The sequence below is a fragment of the Lissotriton vulgaris genome, chromosome 2_1, assembly GCF_964263255.1.
Source record: "Lissotriton vulgaris chromosome 2_1, aLisVul1.2, whole genome shotgun sequence".
NCBI classification, from domain to species: domain Eukaryota; kingdom Metazoa; phylum Chordata; class Amphibia; order Caudata; family Salamandridae; genus Lissotriton; species Lissotriton vulgaris.
Window position 1 is genome coordinate 1,073,722,535 of NC_141687.1, and position 16,201 is coordinate 1,073,738,735.

General features: G+C 43.2%; 1 protein-coding gene across 5 annotated transcripts in view; it reads right to left on the reverse strand.

Annotated features, from left to right (window-relative positions):
- USP2 (ubiquitin specific peptidase 2) overlaps positions 1 to 16,201 on the reverse strand; it is a 280,374-nt gene that overhangs the window by 16,493 nt on the left and 247,680 nt on the right. For all 5 annotated transcript variants that reach the window (XM_086956774.1, XM_086956771.1, XM_086956772.1 and 2 more), the window contains 2 exons: positions 10,361 to 10,439; positions 1,245 to 1,352 (listed from right to left, as the gene is read on the reverse strand). In XM_086956774.1, the coding sequence (XP_086812900.1) occupies positions 1,245 to 1,352; positions 10,361 to 10,439 (187 nt within the window). The remainder of the gene's footprint in view (positions 1 to 1,244; positions 1,353 to 10,360; positions 10,440 to 16,201) is intronic.

The window sequence follows — 16,201 nt, forward strand, 5'->3', positions numbered from 1 at the left end:
ACTAAAAAAGCAGCAAAACTTGTTGCTGTGTGGTGTGAGACCCTTTGCAAAACTGGAATGGTCAACCTGGGTGTAAATAGGTACTAATGGAGTGCAACCAATGCCCAGACAGTGTTACCAAGTTTAAAAATGACAAAAAATGAAGTAATTCTATTGCAAAATGTGTTGCATTATGCCATATAATTTGTCTTTTCTTGCAGCATAATTTACTCAACCCTGCTGCATAATTTGGCCATCTCCTGCTGCATAATTCCTGAGGCCCTGATTATTACACTTGGAGATGTATTTTTATGGATGTTTATGATGGATCCGTTTTATCTGTACACTTGTATGATTTCATACAACATCAAATAAAGTTATATGATACTGATAGTATCCTAGAAGGACTTTTAGGTCATACAAGTGAAATGTAAAATATTGTTCTACTACACTGGTTCTTACTGGAAGGATTGCCCATAGTGAGGACACAGAATGAACCCATAACGGAGGACCTGTCATCAAGATGACTGGGGTGCAAAGAATAAAAAAGCACACCCTTATTCTAATAAGTGTGTAGATATCCGCTTGCTTTATGCTGCAGGAAACATGGTATGTTTCACTCAAATTTTTAGTCTTCGAGATAGAATGGAGTCTGTTAAAAAGGTTTTCCACAGTAGACAATATATTATTTGTAGAGGAATAGCATTTATGCACGTTTAGTCTCATCGTTGTATACACTATTTGTTATCAGGAAAGCTTTGTATTTTACATGGCTTTGCGATTCATTTGTGTCACTATGCGTTAAAATTGCAAAAAAGTTCCAAGGTACTGACAGGGAATATGCTTCATACTGATGCATGAATTGTTTACTTTCGAATCATAATTTAGTGAACGCTGACACATAATGTGGTCCTCCATTGCTGCATAATTGTATTGGTCCTGCCTGTAGGCAAATCGGGAGAATTCTTATAGCTGGTAGACCTGGAGCAGTTGGTCACATATGAGGTTGCTTCTGACACGTGACTGACTTTCCCGTCCGATCTGGCCGAACTCTGCCATAGATCTATGGACTTCACAGGTGTCTGACTGTTTCCAAGCCCTAAGACCAACGTGATTGGCCCTTCAGTGCCACGTTTAAGAAAGACTCTATATTTCCCTGGAGGTTAACTCAGCTATGAGTAAGAGCATGTTGTAATCATGATGCATTTTGCAGGGAGACCCCCTTTCTTTCCCCCTTCACCACATCATCCTACAAGGGGACTTACCGCTTGGGTCTGAGGAAAATTCTCTGAGGTCCAGGTCCTTCAGGGGAAAGCTGACGAAGGCGGATAGCTTGCTGGTCCGGATCCGCGCCTCTGAAAATCGCTTCAGGTCTGTGAGAAGTAAGAGTCAAGGAAACAGGAGTGGAAGACAACGGCCCTGTGTGTTTGTAGAGACACTCCAGGCTCCGGCAGCATCCACAGAAGTCCAGAGACTAGGGTACTGCAGAGGAGAGAGGCCCTGTGGGTGTGGAGAGACACTGCCAACTCAGGGAGAACCCTAGAGGCACAGAGAGGCAGTGTGGAGACAGACACCACCCCCAGGGCTGTCAAGAGATACTGTAGGCTCAGCACCAATGGAGGTACAAAGAACAGACCCCTTCCCCCCTCCCTCCAGAATATTACGGCATGGATCAGCAAATTTTGCCGCACAAATATGGAAATTCTGCCGCATGTTTTGGCAATTTATTTAGCTTTTGCATGTATTTTTGGGGGGGAACGTGTTAAAAATAATGCCCCCTAGGCCCGCCACATGCCCTGTGGGCCTTAATCATTAAAAAAATTGCCTCTATAACTGGGGCAGATGGCTCTGAACTTACCGGGGATGCCCTCATCACATCTGCATGGAGTCCATACGACAAAAATTGACGCAGGAACAGGTGACAGATGTAGATCACCGATTCGGGTTGAAGAGGTTATCTATCATTGCTAGGCAGAAACTCCTTAATTTCCCTGTGCTATTTTACAAAACATTCTGTACGAACTCTTGCTCCCCTCCTAGCCTCACTGACTTCATTACGGACCCAGATTCGATCCCGTTCTCCATGTTTGAGGCCCTCATTGGTGTTTTTTCATAAACACGATAAGGATAAATGCCAATGTGCTTTTTATCGCCCGCTATCTCTTCTTAATGTAGATATCAATTTGTTCACTGGTAATTTGGCTGCCCGCTTAGGCCCCCTCCTACCAAGCCTCATTGTCCCAGATCAGGCTGGTTTTGTGCCACATTGTCAAGGTAGCGATAACATGAAAGGCATCCTGCACTTCATTGAAAAAGCCCAACGTTCTAATTTGGAATGTAAGGTCTTGGCTATCAATGCAGAGTAAGCATTTGATCGGGTCCATTGGCGCTACCTAGAAGCTACACTTACATAATTTGGATTCGTCAAGAGATTTTGCTCATGGGTTCTCAGTAATCATGGCCATCCGGTTGCGACAGTTTGAGTGAACAGGCAGACAACGGTCCGTTCCCTATTTGTAGAGGCATTCGTCAGGGGTGCTCCCTCGCCCCTTCATTTTGTGCTCTATATATCGAGCATTTTGCTCAGCGTGTTTGGGTCGGTCCCAGATGTAAACAGATCCCTTTTGTCGGGGAGGTGCATACCATTAGTCTTTATGCTGATGATGTCCTGATGGCCCTAGACGAGCCATCCATCTCACGCCCGGCCTTTCTGACTGAACTAGAGGCCTTTGGACAGGCGGCTGGATTTCAGGTTAATGTTTACAAATCCCAGGCCCTCAACCTCTCCCTCAAGTCAGCCAAGGAGCCGGCCCTATCCCACAGTGATCCTATAAAATGGGTGACTTCATCCATCCCCTACATGGGCATTCAACTAGCCCCTACAGCTCTAGTGACTGCATCCCTCAACTACAGAGCCTTACACAAACAGATTTAAACAGACTTAACCAGGTGGAAGCTGGCTTGGCCGGGTTGCCGCCCTAAAAATGTCAGTCCTGCTTAAGATCTTATTCCGCTATTAGGCCTTGCCAGTTGAACCCCCCTCGCCAGTAGCATACAAGCTGTGCAAAGTGATCTGAACCACTTTGTATGGGCCAATGGCAGTCCCAGCATGCGGAAAGAGCAGAGTTATAGACCTCTGAGGGAGGGACGCCTAGGCATCTTAAATCTTTTACATTACTACAAGCAGCATAGCTTTGGTTCCTATTTGAATGGTCCTGGTGGGGGTTTGAAAGCACTGGCTTTCTTGGATTGAGCAGTGGTGGGGCAAAACCTCTGGAGAATCCCCTTTTAACGCAAGAACAGTCAACTGAGGAGCCTCTATTATCCCAGTTATCAAAACCTTATCAGACATCTGGGATTGGGTGAGTGAGCAAAGAGGCAAGTGGCGGTTACTCCGCAATGGCGGAAGAGTCGACCCACTGCTTTTCAGCAATGTAAAAAATGAAAAATAAAATGATAATAATTAGCTGTTATTATTTTATTTTTCCTTGCTGAAGCCAGTTTTGGAGCAGGGCAAGGTGGGGCTTGGCTGTCGTCACAGCCAGCAGAGGGAGCAGTGATATGTGCACTGAAGTGCACCTGACGGTTATGACGGCCATCTTCGGCCGGTAAAACAGTCATGCGCACTTTGCATGTTTTCCACCGGGCTGTAATGCACAACGCATGCACAGGCTTGCAGTCCACATCTGAGCGTCAGACCACGGCAATCAGACCAATCATGACGCTGCTGTCATGGTGACAGCAGTGTCATGATTGAATTAGGGGAGCCTTCCGGGAAGAGAAGGTAGGACAGATGACAGATGAAGGCGGCAGCCGTGGAAAGGTAAGTGAATTTTAAGTTTTTTAACTCCCACTCCCAGCCCGCGACCACCATTATGTATCAGCCACCACTGAAAAAGGCCTCACTTTGTTTCCCTCCCGGTTCACACCAATAGTAGGAAATGTGGATTTTTCCCCAGGGCCGAATCCAACAGCGTTGGACCCCTCTATTTTGATGAACTCGGCTCCGATTATGCCATAACTGAAACAAAGAGGTTGCACTACCTCCAGACCCGGCATTGTCTGATGTATCCCACAATTCCTCCCAGAGAGCAGCGCACTCTTACCACCTTTGAAAAGTGGTTGGTGACTAAGACATCAGACGACGCCCCATCACCGAACTTTATGTCCTTCTGAGGCAGCCCCCTCCGCAGGTTGACCCTACAGGCCAACGGGGTTGGAAACACGGTAAGCAATATGGCCAGTATTGAAACAGCTACTGAAATAGTCACATACTGGTATCTCACGCCAGTACGCTTATATATGGTAATCCTATGTGCAAACCGACTATTGGCATGGCTGCGGATATCCTGGAACTTTACTGCACATACTACGGGAATATCTGAAACACACTAATTACTGTACACAACTGCTTGATGACATAGACACTGACCTCAGCACTCATCTCCCCAATTTCCTGCCTACACAATCCTGGGGCTGCCCAACGCGATCACTTTCACATTCAAACCACGCAGGGGAAGGCAGATCGGACTAGCTTTGGGAGCAGCCCTGCAAAATATTCAAACACACTGGGGTACAGATTAAATTCCCACTTATTAGGGATGGCTCCACTGTCTCTGGTACATTTTAGGGATGGAGAGGCTGACCCTGACTCTTTCAGCACAGAGCACTTCATATGCTGAGCTTTGACATCCCTTTATCACCTTACTCTCTTTGGAATTCAGAGAACTTACGTGCCCCAAATAGCTTTGTCTTCTCCACCTGACAAATATTGCACTGACTTCCCCCAAGAGAGTACTGATTAGGATGACCTGGCATGACATGCGGGTCCGCACTACTCACGGCATCCTTTAGCTGTGGTTCCAAGTGTGGGTTTGGGGTGATGTGGGAACTGTTATGTTTATTCATACATGTGCTCTGTAGGATGAGTGATATAAGCTCATAATAATGCTATATTTTCCTTGTCATGAAACCTCATGGGCGGCGGACCCTAAACGTTAAAAAAAAAGAGCCCTGGGCCCTTTGCGTGCCCAGTGGGCAGCAGCCCCAAAACTTGATACAAATTAATGTCCCCTTAGGCCTGACACACACAGGGCACCGGAGGGTGCTAACTTTGATCAAGTTTTGGGCCCACTGGGCATGCAGCGGGCCCAGGGGAATGCATTTTTTTAAAATGATTACGGCCCGCCGCCCACAGAGCACATGGAGGGCCCATGAAGCATATATTTTTTATCAAGTTTTGGTGAAAATGATCAAAATAAATGCTCTTGGGCTCGCTGCAGGCCCCAAACAGTTTAAAAAATACATGCCCCCTGGGCCCACTATATGCCCTGTGGATGGCGGGCCCTAAACATAAAATAAATGCCCCCTGGGCCTGCCACGTGTGGGCCAAAAACTTGATCAAAGTTAAAGCCCCCCAAGTGACCCCGTAGACAGCTGGCCTACAAAGGCACTAATTTGTAAAAAAGGATTAGGGCCATCACCCATAGGGCACGTGGCAGACCCAGGGGGCATTTACAGGTGGGAGTCGTCATGGCCCTCACATGAAGGAATGCAAGAAACCCTCCTAATGGCTCAGTGGCGAGCCACTGGGCTAATACAAGGAGGGTCGCATTTTCTAATTTCACATGCGATTTTGTAAAAAGTGCATTCCTTGTACAACACTGAAGATTTTGCGATTTCTTTGCAAATTTTGAAATTGGGAAATCCTGGAGGGTCTGAAAGAAGCACTGGAGATGAAGAGAGTGTTCCTAGAGGTGCAGAGAGGCATTGTGGAACAGACCGCTCCCGAGGCGTGTGACGAGACCCCACAGACTCAAAGGGGGCCTCCTGGAGAAGCACTTCTTGATAGAGACCATCTCTATGGATATGGAGAGACATGACAGGATCAGAGAGCACCCCTGGAGGTACCGAAGCTGTACGGAGCAGAGATCATCCTTAGGGGCGTAGACAGACATTGGAGATGTAGAACAACAACAGATGTACAGAGTGGTACTGTGCAGGTTGAGGCAGGGAACAGAGAGTATCCCTACTGGTGCACAGATGCACAGCAGAGAGTAGCCTGAGAGGAAGACAGACAGACTGCTGAGGAGCGAGCAACCACAGAGGCTACAAGAGGGAATGAATGGGCAGAAAGCACCCCTTGGAGTACACGAACACACTGCTTAGGCAGAGTGCGAGAATAAGGATTGGGGAGACACTGTAAGCTCAGGGCACTTGAAAAAGGTAGACTGGTATTGTGGGGCATAGATGGTCCAAGTGTCATAGAGAGACACCACAGACTTGAAAGCACCTCTAGAGACACTAAAAGGCACTGCATGGGGCAGCAAGAATACACACAGGTAGAGAGGTAATGTAGGGGCAGAGAGAAGCAATAGAGTAGCCAAAGAAAGCCGCTGGAGGTACTAAGAGAAACTACAGGGACAAAGAAAAGCACTAAAGGTGTGGAGAGACACTGCAGGCTAAGAATAGCCAAAGTGATAAAGAGAGGTACTGCTAATGATGTGGAGGGAGATTCCAGGCACAGTGATGCTGAGAGGTGCAGTGCTGGAATAGAGACCAGTCCTAGGGCTGTGAAGCAAAACTGCAGGCTGAAATCATCCCTTGAGGTACATAGAGGCACTGTGGGGGATAGAAAGTACCTCTGTAGTTGCTGAGAGCCTACAGGGTCAATGAGCATCCCCAGGGATGCTGAGATGTGTTAAGAACAACAAGGGACCCCAAATGAGTCAGCACAGGACCTCGGGGAGCAGACTTTATAAGACAACAACGGTCCCATGCATACAGGAATATGCGAAGCAAATGAATATAGACAAAATCACTTCTATATTTGGAGCGACATGCCCAGCAGGACAGAGGTCTTTCAATTTTTACTCAATTGAAAATATACACAGAAAAATAATAACCTTCAACAAATCACCAATGTGGGGCACAAGCCTGTACCCAATCACAATCTGATCAGAACAGAAGGTAGAAGAACAGAAGACAGAACAGGGCTTTTTAAGGCAAAAGTAGCGTTTTCTGTAAGAATGCAGGTGTACAGAAAAGTTAGGCAAGCACCATTACATATGCATTACATAAAGGTATAATTTTTGCATAAGGTGCACATCAAGTCGACGGCGTTTCGGTCCCACTAATTAATCATGGGGACCATCATCAGGACATTTAATAAATGCCTTAAGGTAGTAAGCCTCTAATGCCGGGGAAAAGGTATTCCCGATCTGAATGAGCAGAAAGTTGATCAGAGCGGTGCCTGATAAGGCGGAACAACCCAGGATCGGGTGTTTAACCAAGGATAATCGCGTTGCGATAGATAGAGTTCCGCGGGGCCAGGATTACCGGGTTAGTCGGTGCTTGAATCTGCTTCCCAGGGATACTGAGAGGCACAGCACGGATGCCATACAGTGACCGAGAGTACCCCTAGGGGTACAGAGAGGCACTGTAGTGAAAGAAGACAGTGGAGTGAAGAGCATACCACACACTGGGAGAAAGAACATAGAATAAGGACTGAGTACAAAGGGCGGAGGAGACATTCCCGGTACAGACAGCACCCCTGCAGCGACTGAGAGTAATAGGCGAGAGCAAAAACAAGGAGCCAAACAGATAATCCCTTGTGAGAAAGAACCAAATCAATTCACCATAAAAGCAGGGTACAAGTCGGGGTACACACGGGTAGATGGCGTCCATCCACTATTTTCACAGGGTGGACTGCCAAGAGTTGGGCCCCACAGAAATATGCTGGACCTTTCCCGGTGTAATTGTAAGACACCGGGACACGTTCAGTAGCGCCTTCATGTTGTCTGCTTTACACTCCCAGCAGCAACATGCAAGGAACGAGAGGGCTTTTTTATTTTCACCACCAGCTGGACCAAAGAAAAAGGCCGAATTTAAAGAGTAATCAGGCTTCCTTTTGATCCAGTTTGCATTGGGGTTGCGCCAGATTTTTGGCACAACCCTGATGCAAAATCTAATTTGTTAAATCTCGTAATACACATAACTGTACTCATAATCTACCTGATAAACATATCTGTGAGGTCTTAATATCTGGTGTTACTTCTTGTGATGTCACTTCCAGTGAGGTCACTTCCTGTGATGCCACGTGCGGTCACGGCCGTGACGTTATGGACTGTGATGGCACGTGCCATGATGTCACTTGCATGCTGCCTAACTAAGTGAGTCCCCCCACTTCATTTTTTAAGGACTTGTTCCCTGTATATAAGAGACCCGAGCAACTAAATCTCAGTAGACAGAATACGACTAGTCGACTTTCCAAACTGAGACGTCTAGCGATATTCCCATTGCAATAAGATGAATTTCGTAATGAAACATATCACTGGCTGAATTCCCACTCGGAGAGGATGTGACTAGCTCAGTTCTCATACTGGGGTATATGACTTGGTGAATCACCAGGCGAGCGATCTGACTGGCTGAATTCCCAAAGTGAGGTATATGACTGGCATTGAGCGCTGTGACTGACTGAATTCTCCTAAGGAGAGATTCAATTGGCTGCATTCTCATCTCTGAGCAGCTAAATGTAAACATCAGAGGCCTCAAAAGAAGTACTGACAGCATAAGGTGGGACACGTTATTCATACACTGTGGAAACAAGTGCTAATCCTGAACCCAGAATGAGAAGTGATGTGACCGCAAGACAGCTGCTTGAAATGGAAATTGAATATTGTCACTTGGCTACGATAACACTGCTTGGAGCGGTAATATGAAACAGAAGACAAAAGTATCAATTCAGCCAAAGCGAAGACGATTCATAGAGAAACACTGCCTCCTTGTGGAATTGGGAATAACTTCTCCTATTATCTGACAGACTAACAACACAGACCATCAACTAAACCACAACAGGCGCATTTTTGGTGCAGTGCGAAGGCACTTAATAAAAAAATAAAAAGCATGCTGAATTAAACATCTTCTCCTGACACATGAAGGAAACGATTAGTATCAGATTATATCCTATGGCCGCTTACTGAGCACAATTGTCTTGTCCCCTATAAATATTATCAATCGTTTGCCTTCTTCTATAAATTTACATGTACACACCCCTCCAGATGGGACTCTGATTCTGCTGATTCTGCTCTGTGGCAGTCTCAGCGTCTGAATGAGGGAATATGATGGTGAGCTCGAAGGATTCATGGAAATTAGAAGTCCATATGATGGAACAAATTTGAAATGAAAGGGAATGAAAACAGTTTCTAAAGTGCTTGTTCACCCAGAGGCAAGTGGCACTACGTACCTTAACCCCTTCCCTGTTCATGACGGGACCACGCAGTCATGAGCCATGGGCGCCGTGTGCTCATGACGGCGTGGTTCCGTCATGCTGCGGCCGCTCCGCCCACACAGCACTGATTCCCCACCTGTGCTGGCGAATTAGTGAGTGGGTGGAGTCGTGACGGAACCACGCCGTCATGAGCACAGTGCGCCCGTGGCTCATGACGGAGTGGTTCCGTCACAAGCATGGCGGTGCCGCACTCCCCTCCTCCCCCCCAGTGCTGCGACGGAGTTACACAAAAGTGATGCAAATTGGTGAAAAATCTTTTTGTCAGATTTTCTGTCAAGTACTAAACTTGTTTAGCACTGGAAATAATGTGAAAATAACCTGAAGCAGCAAAGCTTTGCATTACTTCGCGCCAAGGGTGCGTAATATCGGTTTAATAAATATAGACAGGGTTTAGTGTAAAAAAGTAGAATACCCTTCAACCAGTCGCTATGAAGGAGAAATGCTTTTTTCTCCTTTATTTTCCGACTTCCCATGTGAGCTGTACTGTAGAGCACATATACAAAGTGGGACATTTTTCAAAATTAGTCTGAGCACAGTTTTGTAATGAAAGGGTATCCTTCCAGTACAAAACCTATGCTTAATTCAAGTAGACACCCTTGCACTATCGCGCAAAGGTGTCGCCGTGGCGCACAGCAGCTAATTTCAGAGCTGGTGATAGGAAAGGGGAGAAGAGAGCTATATTTCAGTCAACTTGGTGCTCTACCCTTTCAGACAGCGCAGAGCAGCATTTGTGGCTGCAGCACTGTATTACGTAAGAAATTGGTAAATCTGTCCCTAAGACTCTCATCTTCTAAGGCGGGTCTTGCAGGCAGTTTGCTGGGTTAGCGTTATGTGAAAGGCATACGGTGAGCGGAAGTTTGCTCTTCTTGCCCCCGCTTGGACCACGACTGAAGGAAGGACTTTCGTGCATGTTTATAAACTTACCCTGACCTAAGGGACAACTATTGGCTTGGTTTGGTTTCTTTGCATTTCCTAATTTTATACTGGTGCTCAACTGCAGTTTTACAGAGTAAACTGAATTATCTTTCACTGCATAAAAACGAATAAAGAACAAAATGTGGAGACAAAGCATGCTGCGTGGTAAAAGGATACGGAGTACAAGTATCTTCGGGAACTTCTGAACGGTGAACTTTTTTGTGCATTTCCTTCTTGCTTTACACCGCTCGCAGGTCTGAAAGAGAACACAATATGGCCGGTTATATGAAAAAAGCATCCATTGATCTATGGCTGCAATGTATGAGGATGAATGTTATCGGCAGCCCCGTGTGGCTCAGGGTAAAATCTGGGTAGGGAGCTTAGGATAAGGTGCATTGTGAACAGCGCTAGGTGTTTGATCCTCTGCAAGTGATATTTTTACCAGGTCCCTGAGGTGTTCAGAAAAAAAGGGTCAATTTCCAATGATGTCAGCACCACAGCGGGTAAGGACAGCATGTGTACGTAGCCGTGTTATAAACATCCAGAATGGATCTTGACAGAATAAGAACTGGTATTTCTTACCCGTCCTTGGGGCTCAATACAGAAAATGAGTCCATCTTACATGCGTTGGGGGCACACAAAAGAATGCTCTAAGGGTCTTTGTAAGCATGTAATGGTTCATGATAGAATGTGTAAGGGTCAGTCTGTGTCTCCTCTGCCCTAGGATGTTCATGATAGAATGCATGGAGGTTAGTCTCACTAGTATGTGTGAGCTTCACAAATACATGTGGTGTCATGTTAGTACATGTGAGGGTCAATTCTTGGGGTTGAAGACAGACCCTCACACTTCTGGGGTCTAAGGCTATGGCACCCGATGCAGTGGAAAGAACTGCGCGCTAGAAGTCCAGTACATTCACTGGTCCTGCACCGGACACGATACTTGAAAGACATTGTGCTATCAAGTCATTTCCCGCAAGACATTTTAATTTCCTTTCAAATGAGTTAAAAAAAGAGTTAGAAGTAAATGGATAATAGACTACAAATCAGTGGGATATGTCTTTGGAATTAAACAACTTTGAGATGGGACAACAACATTGTCAACTAAGAAAAATTGTATAATAGATTACATGTTACACAGTCAACTATAAAAGTGCAAATGTAGGAAATTCCCAATTTGGAAAACGTCTTGTGCAAGAGTAATTTAGCATGCAAAGATAGCATTGAGCAATGGGTCTGAAGTTTAGGCAATGGGTTTTATACACGTGTGAGTTGCTATAAAAAGCATTATCTATTTTGACAATTAAGTAGAAAAGCTCCAATGAGAAGGCCATAAAATTGCCAGTTCTTTAGGAACATTTTGCATGTACGATTTATTATATACATTTAAAAAAGTATAGAAATGTATAGTTACAACATGACAATTAAAGTTGGGGGTCATAAAGCATATGAGATCTGACAGTCACGAAGTTCCCTGTTATACTAATCTCTTTTCTTTACTGAGCAACAAAATAGAAATGTGAATTAGGTCTTTACATTGTCAACAACTTAAGAAGAAATCAGAGGGGATATGAATTTTAATCTAAGAATATTTAAAAAAAATTGGATTCTAAGTCTACAGGAGGATGCACAACTGCCAATAAATACTGATGGAAATCAATAAAATGTATTTTAAACTAACATCATTGTTTGTCCTTTGACAGGCTATCCTTTAATGAAAATAAAAAGGATTTCAAATTAATGATTTCACGTATGTAAATTGTAGTTTTTATATTCAATAATGTATTCCTTTTGGAAGTGATATGACAGACTGCAAGTGACATACTTTTTAAAATGACGACTATGTGTTATTGTCAAGCTGAGACATGTCTGGCTGCGACAGGTTTGAAGTGTATTTTTATAGACTACTTGTACACATACTTTTGATATTTAGTAGAATTGTTATTGAAATTACATAGGATAATTTTACAATTCTTATTGAAAAATGAAAATATTCAGATCAATCAGAACATATTTACAAGACATCAGTTAATCCATGCAATTGTTTAAAATTTTTACCATTAAGTCCATAATAGTGAACACACATTAAACACTGGATCAATGTGGGATTTGAAGGCCAATGTTCTTTTGTCCAGACTTGATGGGAGATAAATAGACGTGGCTAATGTTCAAAACAATACGTTCTCTTTTCTTTCAGTTTTGTGAGTAGAATGCTCGTATATAGTGTATTCAATATTCTAGAATGAATATGGTTGAGTTAACAAATCTGATTACTAACAAGTTTGATTAATATGTTTGATTGATTAAAAAGTCTGGGGAGGTTCAAGCCTAGCATATATTTGTTAATCATATTATTTAGCACTGGTACTCCCTTCAAAGTTAAAATATTTTAGTGAGTGGATATACCTATTTATTTTCATTTTTGGTTTCCTTTCAGATGTATTTTTGTTTGTGCTCTAACCTTTTACTCTCTATACACAAGATCTTTCAATTGTCATCAAAAAGCTAATCTTTTAATCTCTTTACTCTAGTCATAGAAAATCGAATCTAATTTTATTGAATCAAATCTAATTGCACTCATCTAAACGTGTGTATATGCATCAACGGGTCTGCATGTTTGTATATGTGAGTATACCAGTGTGTGTTCAGATATATACATAGGTGCAGAGCCACTGGAATTATGTGATTGTACAGACTGCGTCTCCTGTCTAATTATCGATCCATCACCTGGTCAATCTTTCTGTTGCTTATTGCTATTTTTGTGTGTTAAACTTCTACAGAGGTGGAATATTTGTCCAGACAATGGAAGCATGTGCGTGAATGATAAACTAATGATGCAATATCATCAAAAAATGTGCCACATCACGCTGCACAATTTGCCTTTACTTGCTGCAGCATAATTTGGTCCTCCCCCGCTCTATAACTCCAGCAGCCCTTCATATGGGAGTGCCCCCGTGAGTGTGTACCTGCACATGTGTATATGTGTATGCATTTATGTTTATATGTGGGTGTCTTTCTATACACATAGTTGTATGTATGTGAGTTAGTGTGTGTGTTTGTGAGTATACATGTTTGTCTGTTTATACGTGTGTTTTTGGATCTATGTTTGTGTGACTGAATATATCTGTAAACATGTGTGTGTACCTGCGTAATGAGTGTGGGCTTTTGTCTATGTAGTTGTTTACGTGAGTGAATATATCTATATACACAAACACATATATATAAATATATTATCTCCGTCTGTTTGCTTTGTATATATATGTATATATATATATATATATATACATATATATATATATATATATACAAATATATATATATATATATATACACACATACACAAAGCAAACAGAAAGAGATGATGGATGGAGCGCTGAAACCTTTCAGACATGTCTGGGTTTAATCCATCATCATTCTATAGCTCACTTTGCCACCCCAGTTCAAACCCAGCCATATGAAAATCAGTCTTCACCCTGTGCTTCATGGGAACAGTCCAGCCCGAACTGCCAAGCCAGGTCGTCCCTGAAGCAGAAACAAGCATTCTGGGACCAATTTCAGGATAACACCCCTCATCAGCCAGGGTAGCTTGAATCCAGGGACAAAGTGAGTAAGGGACCCACGTCTAGGTATACCCTGCCAACTAAGTGTGAACAAAGCAAACAGAAGGAGATGATGGACGGAGCGCTAAACTTTTCAGACACTCTCCCCCAGTCACAGATCTGGGTTGAATCCATCATAATTCTTTATCTCAATTCGCCACCCAAGCCATATGCAAATCAGTCTTAACCCTGGGTCTGAACTGGGGTGGCGAAGTGAGCTAAAGAATGATGATGGATTCAATACAGATTTGTGACTGAGGGTGAGTGTCTGAAAAGTTTGGGAGCTCCGTCCATCATCTCCTCCATCGCTGGTGGACAACACAGCTTCATGAGCAAAGTTTTGCTTTATCTTGCAACTATGAAATTAAAAATGTACTTGCACTTAATCTGTTTTTTACAGGGGCTGCCTCTAATACTCTCTTCATAAGACTTTAAGAAATCTACCAAACCTATTGGCCTTCAGAAAAACGTTCAACACTCGTGTTTTTCAGCTTCATCTGAACTAAAGGCTAAGCAGGGCACTTCTACTGCTTACTCCATCACCCCAATCTTAGTTTACATTAACAACTTTTGTCAGGGTATCACCTCATATTTTTGTCAGTCCACTACTTAATATTTAAATGATCTCTGATCTCTGCTTACTATCTTAGTTTATTAATGGTTTTATCATTGCTTGAGAACATTCAGTGTACATCGGATTTGCCTCTGCAAGCCAACAGTTAATTGTGAAGCATACTAATGCCTGTCAACACAGTTCTACTGCGGACAAATAAGCGGCTGATCTATTTTTTTAACAGGCAGAGTTTACTCCGTCAGGGCAAATGAGTACATTACTCTGTCACCCTGACGAGTAACTACTTGCCAAACTGAGAAATGACCACCAAGCCGGCAATCATTTCTAAAGCATTGTCAGGAGCGCTGTCACAGTGGTTATTGTAAATGCTGTTTTAAGTTTGACGCATGACTCCATCAACATGTTGAAGCAGCCAGTTGAATGTATGTGTTTTTTAAATTTTTTTTAAAGAAAATCACAAAGGCAAGGAGGGCATTTGTAGTATTTTACTGTCCCTTACCGCTAGGGTTTATCTGGTGGTGATGGATAGTAAAAAATGGCTATATGTTCACCCACCTGAATTGGGTGGGCGGACATATAGCCATTTCTCTGACAGCCCCAACTCCATCTGGCCATCAGAGAAATTTGGTCATGGCGGGGACAGAGTAGTCTCAGTTGTTTCCAAACTATGGTTAACCTGCATTTAAATTTGCAGGCAGACCATTATATTGGTGGCAAGAATACTCTGTCGCCGTTGTGACGGAGTGTGCTTGCTGCCAATATATAAATCAGCCCTGAGTAAGTAAAAAAGTAAATATGGCTTGCAGCATGTTGATGCAAAGTTTTACTCTTTCATTTGGTAAATACAATTTCTTTACAATGATAATGTAACAATTTGGACATTTGATCAACAACTATAAGGTGTAAAAAAAAGTGGTGACGTTGCTTTCATATCTCACAGGTTTACGTTTGAGAGTCTATGAATAATGCATTGTTAACTCTCTTTATTTATATCAATTTGTTGTCCCATATCAGTCATGTACCGAAAGGTCAGATCAATTCCAACAAGTACATCACTATTTTATGGCCATTAAGCAGTGTGTTTTAATTAGTAATATTGTAACCTTATAATGAAGGAAAGAAAAGTGACGTTTGGGCAAAGCTCTATTAACCTTGTGAGTTGACTCATAGTAATTGTTTCTCTTCCAGAGAGGGGAGGATTTTTCATCCAGTTGCGTTCTCCCAAAGACAAACACTTCCTCACATAGGGACAACTGGACCGTGAAGGGGGGACCTAGGGTCTCAAACAGGCCAATCCTTTATTATCTTTACGGGGTATCCAAAGATATTGGAGCAGATGCTTCACTCACTTATCGGTTCATGCTTCATCATCGGTGCCAATCCACACCCTGGTAGGGTAGTACCACCAGGGTGTACTCACCAAAAAGAAAATCTTCTGGAGTTCTTAGATAAAATTAAACTGGATAGTGCAGGGATCCAGAAGAGAATAGTGAGTAGTGAGCTATAAAATACCTCACAGTATATCCTGAGACAACTTTTTTATTAGTAGGGTACTGGGGGTACGGTTAAAAATATACATGGAACAAGGTTATATTTAAGATTTTTTACTTAATTAACCTTAATTAATAGGATGCCAACATGTTTCGACCCTCATGACGAGTTCAAACAGATCTGGGGTCTTTTTCAGGGCTAGACTTGTATCCCTGCTTAAATTAAAAAAGGACTACACATTCATTATATGTATGTATAAGAGGCCTTTAACACTCACCTGAGATTGTAACCCGTCTGTGTATCATACCCTGATTTTGGGTTATTCTGGTATAATGCGTGTCTGGTGCCATCCTGTAG